Source organism: Aquarana catesbeiana, linkage group LG01 (genome assembly GCF_042186555.1).
Source record: "Aquarana catesbeiana isolate 2022-GZ linkage group LG01, ASM4218655v1, whole genome shotgun sequence".
In the NCBI taxonomy this organism is placed as follows: Eukaryota; Metazoa; Chordata; class Amphibia; order Anura; family Ranidae; genus Aquarana; species Aquarana catesbeiana.
The window spans coordinates 102,311,283-102,327,596 of NC_133324.1; the positions used below are offsets into that span (position 1 = coordinate 102,311,283).

Below are 16,314 nucleotides of genomic sequence, written 5' to 3' on the forward strand. Positions count from 1 at the left end.
AATACAGGAGGAATCAGAGGGCCCTGCTCGTTAGAGCTTACAATCTAGGAGGGAGGGTCCAGTTATACAAAAGGGTAATAGCTGTGGGGGATGAGCTAATGGAGAAAATAGTGCAGTTGTTAGATGGAGGCAGGATAGGCTTCTCTGAAGAGGAAAGTTTTCAGGGATCGCCTAAAAGTGGATAAATTTGGAGACAGTCTAATGATGATTAATGATGATTAACAAATTCTGGAAGAGCATAGGTGTGGCGAACACTATCACAGTGCTGGTTTCGTTTTTGGTATAAAATGGAAAGATACATTGTGGCTCAAAGTGTGGATTCACAAATGGAAGAAAAGATACATTTGACTTTCTTTTGATATAACTTTTTGATTGATGTACATTTTGTCTTCATGGATACTAATGTAGCACATATTGGCTTTTGGGTATGTGGAGGTTTATCGATAAATGGTATAGCGCACTCTATTGATTTATTACATTTCTTATTAAGAATTGTAAAAGTATTTGTGCTTTGTTAATAATCTGTAAATATTAGAAGGTATTGAGTTCTGTGAATGTTTTAAACTGACCCTTGTGGAAGTGGGGAGGAAGTTTTTGACAAGGTTTGATTTGATGCTTGCATCTTATAGCCATTGTTTTGTTGTTCCCCCAAGATAGATTCGGTATTCTGAGTTGCAGAAATTAATCAGTGGGGATGGGCCGAACGGACCCCTGTTCGGTTTGCACCAGAACTTTCGAACACCGCAAAAGTTCAGACCCGAATAACGAACCCCATTAAAGTCAATGGGACCCGAATGTCAAACATCAAAAGTGCCCATTTTGAAGGCTTATATGCAAGTAATTGGGCATACAATGGTTATAGGGGTCCGGGTCTTGCCCTGGGGGACATGTATCAATACAAAAAAAGTTTGTGAAAAACTTAATTTTTAAATGAGCAGTGATTTTTTTATTTTTAAAGTGAAAGCATAAAAATGAAAAATTCCTTCCAGTATAGTGCCTGGGGGGTCCCCTTAGTCTACCTGTAAAGTTGCAGATCTGTACCATGTCTAGAATCTGCTGCAGCAATAATTGCATTTAAAAAGCCAAAAAAAATGACATTTTCCTTGCAAGCTGCCTTTATTTTGCTCAGCAACAGCTGGGGAGCCAGTGTGTATGATGAGGCCACAATGTAGTGCACGGGGAACAAGATTAGAGATTTTTTGGATACATTCTGGTGTCCCTTTGACTTTGGATAGAAGTAACAGGTGCGTAAAAATTGGTCTTTGGGTGTCAGTGGCGCCTTCCCACTGTAACCCTATCGAGGTAAACTTGATGTAAGCAAGAATTGGCCTTGCTGTAAAAAATTGCAATGATATGCACCTGTCAAACAGGTGCAGAAAAATTGGTCTTTGGGTGTTGGTGGCGACTTCCCACCGTAACCCTATAGAGGTACTCTTGATGAAAGCAATGATATGCAACTGTCAAACAAATGCAGAAAAAATGGTGTTTGGGTGTTAATTGTGCCCATGAAACCTATACCAAAACATTCTTCCAGATGAAATGATTGAACACGCTCAAAGCTAGGCAGCCTTAAAGTCCTGCAGAGATTCCACATCCCAAAAAGACTTAATCAGTGACATCGGAATCAGGGGCTTAATAGCTGGTAATTCAGGACTGATTCATTTTTATAAAAGTCAAGCGGTCCACGGAGTCTGTGGACAGACGCATTCTATGATCAGTAACAAAACCTCCTGCAGCACTGAATGCCCATTCTGAAAGCAACCCGGATGCAGGGCAGCCCAACAACTCAATAGCATACTGGGCAAGTTCTGGCCAGTGGTCTATTTTCATGACCCAGTAAGTCAGTGGATCGTCAGCTGGAAAGCTCTCCCTCTCTGTTTTGGTCTCGAGGTAATCATCCACCATGTGATGCAGACGCTACCGATGGGATGTGGAAGCTGACAGCCCTGGGCGGCGAGTACTAAAAAAATTCAGAAATGCCTCACTTAGGCAGATGCCTTCTCCAACACTCTTCTCTTGACCAACAGAAGACACAAAATGATGTTTTCCATGACACTGTAACCTACCGAAGTCAGGAAAAATGTTCAATAAAACCCTCTTTAATGTCTCCTGAAGAGATTTTATCTTCTGCACTCTCTGTGGGGACAGGGTTGATTTCTGAGACCTTCCCCTTATAACGGTGGTGAAGGAGGATTGCCAACCAGTACAGTAATCATCCTTCTCCTTTATGTCATGTATTTTTGGATCCTTTCACAGGCTTTGAGGCATGAGGTTGCCCATGCGCCTTAAACCTGGTCAAAGACGTCCTCCCCACAGGGTCAGTTTTAAACACATCAACTTAAAGTGCACTTCTGCCCAGACTATGGACATTAAATCATGTACATAGTCTTCACAAACCATAAAAAAAAAATAATAAACTTTAAAACAAGCTTCCAGTGACCTTTCAAGCTGCTTGTGCTGTGAAGTAATTAGTTCTCAAAGAACCTCAGAGATCACAACAAAGACACTGAAGTCAGGTTTGAGCCGGGCATGTAAACAAGCAGATTTTACCAAGGTAGAAGAAAGCCAGCAGGTTAGGGGGGTTGCTTTTCAGGCAATTGAATGTACGCCTGCTTGAAGCCAGGTAAGTTTATTGTGCATAGAGTAGAGCTTCAACATTTCAGTGCTTCTTTTGTCAACTTTGAAGATTAATTTTTCCACAATGCATACAGCTACAAAGTTGAATGAGGGCATGTTTTGAAATGCTTTTGTTTGTTCAGAATAAGCAAATACTTGCTCCAGTCAGTCCTATAGTAATAAGTGTGTGTTTTTCAAATTTTGTATGTTACAGTATTCATTTTGTTTTTCATAGTTATTTGCTTGTTTCTTTTAGATAACTTTCACAGTAACATTCCAATTCAATGTGTCGCACCTCCTGGATAGAGTTTCAATATTTATTAATGCAACAAGGTACAACACCACGCTGACTGATTTTGTTGAATTGACTGAATGATTGATTGATTGGTTGCATGATTATCAATTTGACAAAGTCCAGGGCTCATTCATACTTCATGTGGCGATTGTCAGCTTTCCACACTGGATAAGTGCCAGTTACTGCAGGGGCACTTAACCACTTAGCGAGAGCCCCACACACATATACTGCGGCAGGGCAGCCGCTCTGTGTCAGATCATGTGCCTAGTACGTGATCTGACACTTATGGGTATGGGGCACGTGCACGCCACTGGCGGCCTGCTCCCGATGTGATTGGACACAGCTGGAGCCGGGACCCAGCGATCATTCGTGAGACAGGCAGAACAGCGGTCTGCTTATGTAAACAAGGCAGATCGCTGTTCTGTTAGAAGGGAAGACAGAAATCCTGTGTTTATGCTAAGCAGGAACACAGATCTCTGCCTTCCCACAGTTAAAGCACCTCCCCACAGTTAGCAAGCACTCCCTGGGGACATATATAATAACAGTCTGATTGCCCCTAATGTTAACCCCTTCCCTGCCAGTGTCATTGTACATATTTTTTAGCACTGATTACTGTATTGGTGTTACCGGTACCCAAAAAGTGTCAGTTAGGTGTCCGATTTGTCCGCCACAATGTCGCAGTCCCGCTATAAGTTGCTGATCGTCGCCATTACTAGTAAAAAAAAAAATAAAGGAAGGAAAAAAGAAAAATATCCCATAGTTTGTAGACGCTATAACTTTTGCACAAACCAATCAATATACGCTTACTGGGATTTTTTTTTTACCACAGATATGTAGCAAAATTAGATTTTTTTTACAATTTTTTATCGGATATTTTTTTATGGCAGAAAGTAAAAAATATTGTTTTTTTTTTTCAAAATTGTCTGTCCTTTTCTTTTTTATAGTACAAAAAATAAAAACTGCAGATGTGATCAAATACCACCAAAAGAAATCTCTATTTGTGGGAAAAAAAGGACATCAATTTTATTTGGGTACAGCGTCGCACGACCGCGCAATTGTCAGTTAAAGTAACACAGTGCTGTATCACAAAAAATGATCTGGTCATGAAGGGGGGTAAACCTTTTCAGAGCTGAAGTGGTTAAAAACAATTGTTTTCTATGTGCCTCATTCACACCACAACATTGGTGTGATGTGCAGTGCAGTAAAATGCAGGCATGCCGTGTGGATTGCACCACATGTCACTGCAACACCCCATCATGCAGTGCAGAGACATAAATATAGTGTCACTTTGTGCACTTCAAAAAAAAAAGGAAAACAAAAAGTAAAAATTAAATAAATAAATAATAATATTGTTCTGAAAAGCTTTTCACACTGCCCCCCCCCACCCCCCCACAGCAGCTAATTGTAGGGCAAACTGACAACTGAGCTTTTAGTGTATGGGCAGTGTGAATAAGCCCTAAAACAGCCACAACCTGAGCAGAAAAGCTTATACACTGCCAGCATACTGCAGAAAAGAACCCTTGCTCTCATTGAGGAAGAAAAAAAAAAAAAACCTTTAGTAAAATGTATGTCCATTACACAATATTAGTGTTAGTAACTTGTGTTTTGTTAAATACTTTTATAAACCAACCCCACTGAGGTTGATCTATTTCAATTCACTTATATAGGTTATCTTCTAATTAGTTCTGATTAGTTACTAAGGGTTTGTAAACTTTGCACTTAGCCATATGCTCTTTGCACTGGTAATTTAATAAGGATGTTTGTATAATATAATCACATAGGAACTACCGTATTTATCGGCGTATAACACGCACCGGCGTATAACACGCACCCCAATTTAGGAGGGAATTTTAAGGAAAAAAAAAACTTTTAGGAGGGAAGTTGAAGGGAAAAAAACTTACATTTAAATGCCCATCATTGCAGCCTTCTCAGTGCAGCCTTGCCCCAGTGCAGCCTTGTCAATGCAGCCATGTCAGTGCAGCCATGTCAGTGCAGCCATGTCAGTGCAGCCTTGTCAGTGCAGCCTTGTCAATGCAGCCATGTCAGTGCAGCCATGTCAGTGCATCCATGTCAGTGCAGCCTTGTCAGTGCAGCCTTGTCAGTGCAGCCTTCCCCAGTGCAGCCTCCCCCAATGCAGCCTTGCATCCTGTGATCCCTGCCATCCTGTCTTTCAAAATCGCCGACCGCGATTTGAAAATGGCGCCGCTGGCGCCGAAATACACAGAGCCGGTCCTTGGCTCTTCTCGGCGGCTCTCGTTTACTTTCGGCTCCACTCGTAGTCCCGAGCGGAGCTATCCGAACCTAGCCGAGTACACTCGGCTAGGTTCGGGCGGCGCTCGAGTGAAGACGAAAGTGGCCGAGAAGAGCCGAGGACCGGCACTGTATTTCGGCGCCGGCGGTGCCATTTTCAAATCGCGGTCGGCGATTTTGAAAATCTGACAGCTCCGGATCGCAGGGGATCGGCGTATAACACGCACCCGCAATTTTCCCCTGATTTTTAATTTCTGCAATGGACGTGTGTTTGGCGCCATAGTGAGATTTCCTGGTATTCTGCACCCCAAAAAAATAGAAGACTATAAAATAAAGGATATTATAATAAAGTAATGTAAAGCAAAAGTAATATGTTGATGTTATAATTTTCTAGTGACAGTGATGAGAAGCACAATACGTTACATAACAACAGAAGAGACCTTTCTTTTTCAGTGAGATATGAATCCGGACTGACCTTTACTAGGTATATACTACCTATTTCTATCCATAATGTATGTCTGTGTCCATTGTGCAAGCTGTTATTTCTAAATGTTCTACCAAAATGTTTTACAAAAATAGTTATGTGTACTATATTTTAGATGTTATTAATTGGTTATTCTTTTCATTTACAAAGTTCTGCAAAAGAATTCAGTGTTATTATTGCTGCCAATGACTCCATACCTACTCAGATTAACTCCACTGATTTCATCGGGCCTGAAGTCAATCTGAATTATTTGGTAAGTCCTTGATATACAGTGTATGCATTAAGCATATGTGTTGACAGCTTAAAGTGTACAAAACAATAGATCTGATTTACTAAAAGAAAACGTACAACAGCATGGAGAAATTGAAGATAATTGGTATCAGTAGTGTATTTAGGATTTGTGCTGCCCTAGGCCTGACTAAACTCCTGCACCCCCTAATTTAAATATGACCCACCCCTTCCTGTCAAGGCCACACCCCTTGCAGACCCACCTGAAATTTTCAAGTGGGGATACTAGTTCTGATTTCCTCTTACTTCCTGTTTGGTTATGGGGCAGGAAGTGTAGGGAAATTTCTGCAATGGGACAGGGATGGTAAAAAATAAACTGACAGGGGCTATAACCCTCCCTTACTCTATCCAAAATGGAAAAAAAATAAGTGTTGCCTATAGTTCTACTTTAAGCACAAATTTCTGATAATTTTATGGAGAGGACTAAGAAGATATAACCATTCCAATGGTGCAGCAGAAAACATATAGCACAGTGAGGAAGGTTTGGTAGGACAGTGAAAATTAGAGCGGCCGCTTTATGGGGGACCCTAGACTAATTTGCCTCTCAGGCCAGTCCACCCCATAAGACTGGTGCTACACTAACAGCGCAAGCCGGCGGGGACTCTTTCTGTGTTGCCCCCCCTGCAAAGTGCTGCCCTAGGCCTGGGCCTTGTTGGCCTAGGCCAGGATACAGCATTGATTGGTATACTTGCAGATTTAGATGTACATAACCAGCAATCATAAACTTTTTTGGGGCCAATTTCCATCTATGCATTGCGGGACATGCATTGAATTACTGCTGCGCCATTCATTTTGAATAGCATCCCAACATACAAGCATTGCAATGTGCTGCAAAAATTTTGTGAGGTCCAATTTTTTAGATGTTTTGGTGCATTGGAAGGCCATTGATTTCAATGGGCTGCTTTGATCTAATGTACGTTAATGAGTAACATAACGCACAGTAATGCACTTTCATTAACACACTACAAATGGGCCCTTATCAATCTACTGATCTGGGAAAGATTAGAACTCTAGCCAGTTTAATTGCTGTCTGTGTTCCTGTGGCAGATTTTCCCTCACTTCCTGTCTGGTGGAACCATGACAATAGGTGAGGAGACTCCTGTCTACAGAGCCATGGATAGTGATAAAAGTTCAGCAGGGCTTCTAACCCTTCACCACTCTGTTTAAAACAAATAAAAAATCTTTGCTGGACATACTATTTGGCCCCTGCTCTAGTTTTCTGTCTACTTTTGTTGTATTCAGGCTGATAAATTTATGTTTATGGAAAATATTTCAGAATTCCCCTAGCTATTTTAATTACTGCAAGTAAAGTTATGTTTAAATATCATGTTTTTTATTTCAGATTAAGAAGGATAACTACATTCCTATGCCAAGGGTTACATTTCATCTTTCATTCCCATATACAACTCCAGATGGCAACATTCTCCTTTATGTGACCAATATGTCATTTTCGGATGTACGTTCACTTTCATTACTGTTAATTCCGCTTGCAATACCATAGCAATGCATGCTTTTTGAATCCAATAAGAGATTATTATTATTATTTATAAATTTTAAATGATTCATTTAATTATAATAGTCTAAGTCCAAATTTATGTATTTATTTAAGTTTACAAGCTGATCATAGGATGTGTTATATGTCATATTTTTAATTACTTGTAATTTTATTTATTTATTTTTTTGCTGCAAAAAACTTTTTTTACAGGTAGATTAATTAATTATCCTTTGTTTAAATAGCACACTGAGCCTTGATAGTATGTTTGTCCTTTTTAGAAGATTGTATTCATTCCCCAGTTAAAGCATATCTAAATTCAGGAAGAAAAGTGTAACAGTTTGCAGTTTGTAATCAGTCTCTATATGTAGTGTCTGCATTTGTTTTAGTTGCATTTTTTTTTACATCGGATAGTTTTTTTAAAAGTTTTTTCGACAAAAATAAAATGCAAACTCTTCAAACAAAACAAAAGAAAAATCCTGATTTATGGTGCAAGAAAATACAGGTATTTCCCAGACATATCACACACACACGTAGCAATATGAGAAAGAGACACGTTTAGACTTGGTATAGGAGGATAAGTTATATTGGTGTAGCTAGGTGCTTGGCTAGAGAGAGAGAGGAGGCAAGTTAGGACACTGGGGGTTATTTACTAAAGGCAAATCCACTTTGCACTACAAGTGCAAACTACAAGTGCAAAGTGCACTTGAAATTGTACTGAAAGTGCATTTGGAAGTGCAGTCACTGTAAATCCGAGGGGGGCATGCAAGGAAAATAAAAACCGGCATTTTAGCTGGCACATGATTGGATAATAAAATCAGCAGATCTACCCCTCAGATTTACAGTGACTGCACTTCCAGGTGCACTTTCAGTGCAATTTCAAGTGCACTATGTACTTGTACTTTGCACTTGTAGTGCAAAGTGGATTTGCCTTTCGTAAATAACCCCCACTGTGTTGCAGTTGTTCTCTATCCCTCTGGGATCATCAGCCTGAATGAGTTAACATCATTGCACCTCCACTCAGCAGGGGGAGCTGGTGAGCAGAAGAACTCTGAATGATGGGAGATGCAGTTCAGGATGGTAACCAAGCTGTATAAATCAATGGATGGTCAGACCATAATTCTCAAAAAGTGAGCCTGATGGAAAGAGGGGAGAGCTGTATTTTCCCAGGCAAAAGACAGGGGACTCTCTCTGTGCTGTGGGGAGATTGGAGAGTGCGCACCTTTGCCATAGTGTACACGCCTACTATAACCTGTGACTGGAGTGCTAAGGGCTGGACTGCTGAGGATCAGGGTGCTGTGACAAGTGTGCCCAAGTACAGATGAGGTCAATCTCTGGACAGTGGAACTAAAATGTCTGTATTGTTGGGGTTGGTGAGAGGACGCTATTGCCATTAACCTGTTGCTGCTAGCAGAGACAAAGCACATATGGACTGGACACTTGACCAGCAGCCTTTGCCACTGCATGCACACTTCACTGGAATTGTACTTATGTGCACCACTATAAAGACTGGGCCCCAACAATAGCTGCCTTAAGAATTAGGGCAAAGGACTGTCTAGTCAGATATCTGCTCTATAAGGACTTCACTTGCTGTCTATAGAAAGGACTACTTCTACAGTGAGGTCTGAGATCTGGGTTTTAACATAGTTATTCATATACAGTTAACTCTAGCAGGACAGTATACTGATCGCAGAAAAGTTTTTACAGCGCTGATTGTTATCTGTGTCATTGTTTAATGCTGACTTGCAGATTCTCAGGTATAGATTAATCTAAACATACAGGTTCTTAATCCAAACTGCTACAATATAGTAACTCTTTTGTTTATGAATTTGTGTTTGACTCATACATTTGTTCCTATATGTACATATGATCATCCGCTTTTATCCGTTACAATACAGTGAATTTCTTTATTCCTTACCAGTCTAGTTTTTGCTTCCTGATGTCTGTGCAGGATATTTATATTTGTGCTAGTAATAGTAGTGCAATATCCTCTCTGCTTAACCTGGTGTGTCAGAGGGGCTGAGGTTGTTCACCTTCACATGGTTTACATGCAGTTATAATGCCCCAAGTGTGTGTGCAGTTCCCACTAAAAACTAAAGTATATAAGAGAAACAATATCAAAACTGTGAGGTCCCAGTGGGACACTCAACCAGCAAATAAATCTGAATGCAAAGATCAAAGACACTTTTAACACCTCAAGTAGAATTTACTGACTGGGGCAGCCAGAATATGCAGCAGCTGTGCATGACAACCAATCAGCTTCTAGCTTTTATTTTGAAAGCTTAAAGTGGTTGTAACCCCCCTGAGACATTTTTACATATATTAAGGCTTACCTATATGTAATGAAAATATCTCTTAAACGTGCACCTTTTAGGAGATATTTACTTTGTAGTGCGCCAATGATGTCATCAGCGCATGAGCAGTAAAGAAACGGCCCGTGCAGTTTCTTCCCCAGCGTGTGCCATGACTACCGGCTCCCGCGCGCATGTTGAAGTTAGAAGCTGATTGGTTACTGCAGTGTTTCTCAACCTTTTTTCAGTCAAGGCACACTTTAAAAATTATGGACAGTCTTGAGGCACTCCATTCTAAAATGTAAAAAAAACTATTCTAATAGTTTTGCATACTGCAGCAACATCCACACAAATAGGACACTCAATATTAGAGGGGGTTTATTTTTCCAAAGCAAATACACTTTTGCAAACTGGTACTGACTAGTATTCCAATGTTTCTCTTCTCCCTCAGTTTATCTCCATCACTCAGATAAGTTGCCTTCACTGCTGATGGAGAGGAGCAAGGGAGGGTCAAACAAGGATGCTATGCAGGCGACTGACATTCTCCTTATCAAATGATGATGTCATTGGTCATTAGGATGCCAGAGGTTAGAATGTTGTAATGGTGCACAATGAAAACCTGTGGCTTTGTGTAACTAAAAGGCAGCTTTATCCACACACCAACTTGTTTACAATTTTGGGCCAATTTTTAGTCATTTTGCCAAGGCACACCTGAAGAAACCCCAAGGCACCCTGGTTGAAAAAGGCTGAGTTACTGTATATACCTGCTTCAGATTTTGTCTGCTCCAGCTTCTCCCTGGTTTTCTTCAGAAAGGCGTCTGTGTTAAAAATGGAAGGGACAGCAATAGCGAAGACTAGTAGACTAGCCAGTGAGATCACAGTAGTGAGTGTTTACAGGTTGAACCCCTAGACTGATGATAGGCAATTTTTACAAAAGCAATACTTCCATCCATTTTCAGTAGCTATGTCTTCAAAGGTGGAGGGTGGTTTAATACCCATTTAAGTATAATAATTCTACTTGCTACAAAGAGCATAGGCAGGGACAGGGAGGTATCACTATCCGGTAGAGAGAAATCAAAAGATCCCACAATACATGTACATAGATTGTTGGTCAATGTAGAACCAAAAAGCAGAATTAACAGAAGATATAATGCCCTCCCAATAACACACCAATTTTTGGCATCTCCAAAGTAGGTGTAGTGGAGATCCTTGATTAGTTCTGCATCTGGAACAGCAAGGGTTTTGTCTTAAGCTGGCTGTTCCTCCATCCCCCTCCCATATGATCAACAAACATTTTGTAACTTGTTCATTCGGTAGAAGTCAATCTAACAATCCACTTCTGTCAAACAAGGATGGCCATACGCTGATCAAAATTAGTCCGGTCCCTGCTTAACCAGCCAAATTTTCATCCATCCATAACCAATTGTTGGCCTATTTTAGGGGGGGGGGGAATCAGAGGCTTGATCAGATCTATGCTTTATGAAAATCTGGATCAGCCTAGGAGAGACAGAGACTTTTTCCACTAGGCTCTTTCAACTTCTCATTTGAAGTTTGTCAAGCTGAGTAGTGTTGGCTCTTAAACTGGCCATTTGAACCATGTATGGTCAGCTTAGGACCTTAGTATATGAAGATAGACAGAGAAATTCTGGACAGCCGCACACCGATAAAAGTTTCTTATGCCTTTATTTGTGAACCAGGATCACAAAGTATACATGACACCAAAGCAGAGTGTACCACTCTGCTTTGGTGTCATGTACAGTATACTTTGTGATCCTGGTTCACAAATAAAGGCATAAGAAACTTTTATAGGTGTGCGGCTGTCCAGAATTTCTCCGTCTATCTTCATCTACACATGCAATAGCCAGCACCTGGGGCTCTATTTCTTTCCGGAGATTAAGGACTTTTTGTCGGTGGACCTGCCTGAGCGGTGGGGCTTTCTCCTGCCTGTTTTAGATTTTAGGACCTTAGTATCTTTTGCTAGCAGATTGACCTTGCATGAAGCGCCACCTGCTGTCTTCATGTTGAATAAGTTATGTGTGGCATTTCATATTTGCCTAAATTTAAAAAATGTTCTGCATTACATAAAGTCAAACCCATGTGGGGCAAAGCAACAGGCTTGCTTAAATGCTCCTCTCTGCAGCAGTGCTTGCTTACCTCTAGCTGAAGCTTACGCATCGCCCCTGCCCCTATGTGACAGCACAGGACCAAGCACCAAAATTGTCATTTGTTAAGAAAAATGAGTCACATGCTAAAGAGTATCAAGTATTTTGCTGAACTCTGGCCACTGAACTCTGGCCACTATTTGCTGCTGAGTTCAAGGTAATAAAGCAGCATGGTTCAAAGCACAGGCTTGCTTTAAAATAATTATAATAATAATTAATAAAAGTAATAATCATAAAATGTATTACCTGAGGGAGTAGCTTAAGGGCTCCTAAAGCTTATACATTTTTAGTATTTTTAGCTAGCCACTAAAAGTTAACTTTTTGCCTTCTCTATGTACCCTTCTCTAACACAGTAAGTACATCATCTTTTTGTTCTTGCTTGCATAGAATATATTTAAAATATTATTGTTTATAATTAGAGGTAAAATCTGCCATACAGAATACATGCCTTGTGTACTTGAAATTCGGGATAACCTAAAATATGCTTTATTTCCAGAATGTGATGTGCAATGTTGATCAGCTTTTGGATCCTCTAAATATATATTCAGGAACAAAATATGTCCTGCAAAAGTTTGAAGAAAATATAAAAGATACAATAATGGTAAGGCTTTATTTGTTTTATTTTCCCTTTGACTTGTGTCTTTTTTCTATTTCAACAACACTGTTTAACTATGAAACAAAGAAAACTACAGCAAGAGAAACATTTACAAAGTGATTTTTTTTTTTACATCCTGATACTTTTGGCAAAAAAAGATGGCTCATGTCAGCACTTTACCTAATACATCATATTGGAATTTTGTGGGTTCATTTGGATGCACCATTTTCTTCCAATAATTAGGAAATATGCTGCTAGGTTAGTTACAGTAGCTTCTGCCCTAACTGATCCTACTGTATGAATGTGATAGGGACATCGTAAAGAATATATAATAGGCTATCTTAAGGGTTAGCAGTCCCACGCTTGGGTTTGGGCACTTTATGCAAGTGGCTATGTCAGAGGACAAATACTCACACAGCTAATACGAATGCTAATACTACAGATAATGCTCATTCCCATGCACCTAATGCTCATTCCCGTGTAGCTAATGCTTGTGCACATGTACCAGAACACAGACAAGCTTGGGCTAATATCCAACGTGCACTGACATGTAGGCGCATCTGTGTGCACCAACATGCATAGGCATGCATGTCGACTCGCATTGGTGCCAAGCTGCCTATTTAAAGGAAACCCTAATGTGTGCTAATCGCTGGATGTTCTTCAGCTTCCCCCTGACCTTTGTTTCTGTGTTTCTGCTTTTGCTGTCTTGTACCTCTAACACCACCTTCAGGAATGCTTGGACCAGAGCAGCAAGGGAAGCCCTCTCATTATCTCGGCCTCCAACCAAGGTATGTGACAGGCTAGCATAGGGACAGTATCCCATCTGGTAGGGACAGTGCTTAGAAGTAGGGACAGGTTCCAGAGGAGTAGGGAAAGTGCAAGAACTATGTCAACCTCTCCCCTGTGGGGGTGGACCAGTCAAGCCGCATTGCACTCCTCATTGCAGATGCTGTCAGCATCTGTAAGTCACCATAAGTGGCTCCAGTTTTCTGTGCATACCTGCAGAGCAGTTGCAGTGCGTCCATAAGGGCGCACAGACACCGCCCCCTCTCTCCAGCCACCCCCTCTATGACCAATGGATAGACTCATGCATTGCATGAATCTATCCATGGTTGCCGCTGCCACCCCCTATTCAGGCGCCCGGCCCCTTTTTGGGCATCGGGCGCCTAAATTACAGTGGCGGGGGGTGTCTTTGAACCACCTGATTAGAGCCATAGGCTCTAATAGGCGTCAAAATGGTGAACTGTGAGCGCCATGCATGTCGCTCGCAGTTCACTCAGGTTTGTTAGAACAGCAAATTAGTATTCACTGTCCTAACACTGAACCGCCTCTCCACCAATCAGGTGCTCTGGTCTGTTACCAGTCACCTAATTGGCTAACATGACAGGCACTGTGATTGGAAGCCTGACGGGAGGCGAGGACAGGAAGAGACACATGGAGGACACCACTCGGAGGACACCACTCACCGCCGTCACCCGCTGCCCCACCGAGACAGGGTAAGTGCCGGGTAGACGGCAAGCAGGCAGGGGGGTCACAGTGGCAGCATTGGATGGGCAGAGTGGCAGCATTCGATGGGCACAGTGGCAGCATTTAATGGCACAGTGTCAGCATTTGATGGCACAGTGTCAGCATTTGATGGCACAGTGACTGCATTTGATGGCACAGTGGCTGCATTTGATGGCACAGTGGCAGCCTTTGATGGCACAGTGGCAGCTTTTGATGGACACAGTGGCTGCAATTGATGGGCACAGTAATGGCATTTGATTGGCACAGTAATGGCATTTGATGGGCACAGTGGCAGCATTTGATGGGCACAGTGGCGGCATTTGAAGGGCACAGCTAAGTCTGTTGAACAGTTTTGTTTGGCTCAAATAAACTCCCAATAAGGGATGGCATTGATGGTGTGGGATGGATGACAACTGGCTGCAAAAAGTGTAGTGTTACCAGAGCATGGTTTCCTATAGGTGGATGTTGAAACATCACTGTAGTTGGATCACCCTTTAGGGTGATGTCTAAAAAGTTGATACTGAAAGCATCATGCTCAATTGAAAAATGCAAATTTAACTGATTGTCATTAAGGCATTTCCAAAATTCATGCAATCCTATAGTGTCACCATCCCACACCATCACGAAGTCATCAATATACCGACAATACCATACAATCTGCCTGGCAAAGAGGTTGCTGGGAGAGAACAAAAATTGTTCCTCCACCAACCAATGTAGAGATTCGCCATGAACAGTGAGAATCTAGCACCCATCGACGCCCCACAGCGTTAGACATAATACACGCCATTGAATAAAAAATAATTGTGCTTTAAAAAGAGCTCAGCGCTTAACAAAATAAACTCCTGTAGCTCCTGAGAATAGGAGCTATAGCGCTGAAGATGATATTGGATGGCCTGCAATCCAGCAATGTGGGGGATCGACGAATAAAGTGCCCTCACATCCAGTGTAGCCCTCACATAGGTAGATGTCCATTTGACAGATGTAATATTGGATAGGACTGTGCTTGTATCTCTAATGTAGCCAGGCAATCTGTGTACTAAAGGCTGTAGGTGCCAGTCTACCTATTCTCCCAAATGCTCCAATAAGGAACCAATTCCAGCCACGATTGGTCGTCCCTGTAAGGGACAATCAGTTTTGTGAATTTTAACTTATTGTATGGTTGCACATTTTACAAAGTGGCTGATTTCCTGGAGTTTGGCTTTAAATGAAGTCTGAATTAATTGACTCTTTATACAATGTATACATTTTCTTGTGACATGAATAAAGCTTTTTTTTTTTTTTTTTTACTACAGGACTGCAAGAGAATGAAGTGCTCCTCATTTAATTGCACTGTTGAGCCATCTGACAGCACACACATCAATATATCATTAAGAATATGGAAATCAACTTTCATTAAGGTAGTTGCACTCTTATTTTCCTTTCTTCTGGATAATACTTTACCAGAATACCGAAACTGCTCATAGACCCAATATGACTACTGTGTAAGAGGGCTTTTTTTTTTTTACTCCGATCAGAGGATAACCATTCCTTTTAAACTATGTTTCCTGCCTATCTGTGGACACTCATAAAAAATGTTAAAGAGAGACAGGGCTTTTTTTCTCAGAGAAGAGGTGCAGAAACTTAACTATGCCCTCTTCACGGCGTACCACATCAAATAGTGGGTGTGGCTAAATTGCACTAATAGTGGAAGGGCATTAAAGGGACATTGTTAAAGTTTACCTTTTGGAACATGTTACATGTTCCATCCATATTTAGGGTAGAGGATGTAACACATTGCAACAGCTGCAGCCTTTCCCCCTCCCTGTGATAGCGAGCGGGGGATCTTCTCCCTGAGCCAGCTGTCACTATTTAGAAATAAAAGCCACACAGCCATATCATTCACTATTTCCCGTGAATGCATGAACTATAACTACCGCCAGCCATTATGGCTGATGGCTTGTAGCTCTGAATGGACTGCGAGGCGGCAGTGTAAACAGTCAGCTTTTAAACAGTCAGCCCATATGAAGGTATGGGCTGAAAGCTGCAAGGCTTGTCTGCAGGAGTCTGGCATTGCACTCTTAATCCACTGATCACTGATGCAATCCTTTCCAGGCTCCTTAGGAAAAAAATAATAAATGTACTTATTTTTCCTGCAAAAAGTGAACTTATCCTTTAAATACCAGGAGGGTGTTACGAACAGAGTGCAGAGTTCAGAAGTGTGTTATATACAGAGTACATAGATATCAAAATTTCAAATAGAGTTCCAGGGACCCCTTTTTAGTTGTGCACTCAGCAACCCATTGCAAAATGTACTTAATGCGAGGGGTGTTCATTTATGTAGGAAGTATATGATGAT

The 16,314-nt window shown here is 41.3% G+C and overlaps 1 protein-coding gene across 1 annotated transcript in view; it reads left to right on the top strand.

The window, feature by feature from the left end:
* The window catches only part of ITGA1 (integrin subunit alpha 1), a gene marked incomplete in the record, with an annotated part of 198,473 nt that overhangs the window by 168,076 nt on the left and 14,083 nt on the right, over positions 1-16,314 (top strand). Inside the window, 6 exon segments of the mRNA XM_073622297.1 lie at positions 2,873-2,949; positions 5,556-5,645; positions 5,796-5,898; positions 7,276-7,389; positions 12,375-12,479; positions 15,272-15,376. Coding sequence (XP_073478398.1) covers positions 2,873-2,949; positions 5,556-5,645; positions 5,796-5,898; positions 7,276-7,389; positions 12,375-12,479; positions 15,272-15,376 — 594 coding nt within the window.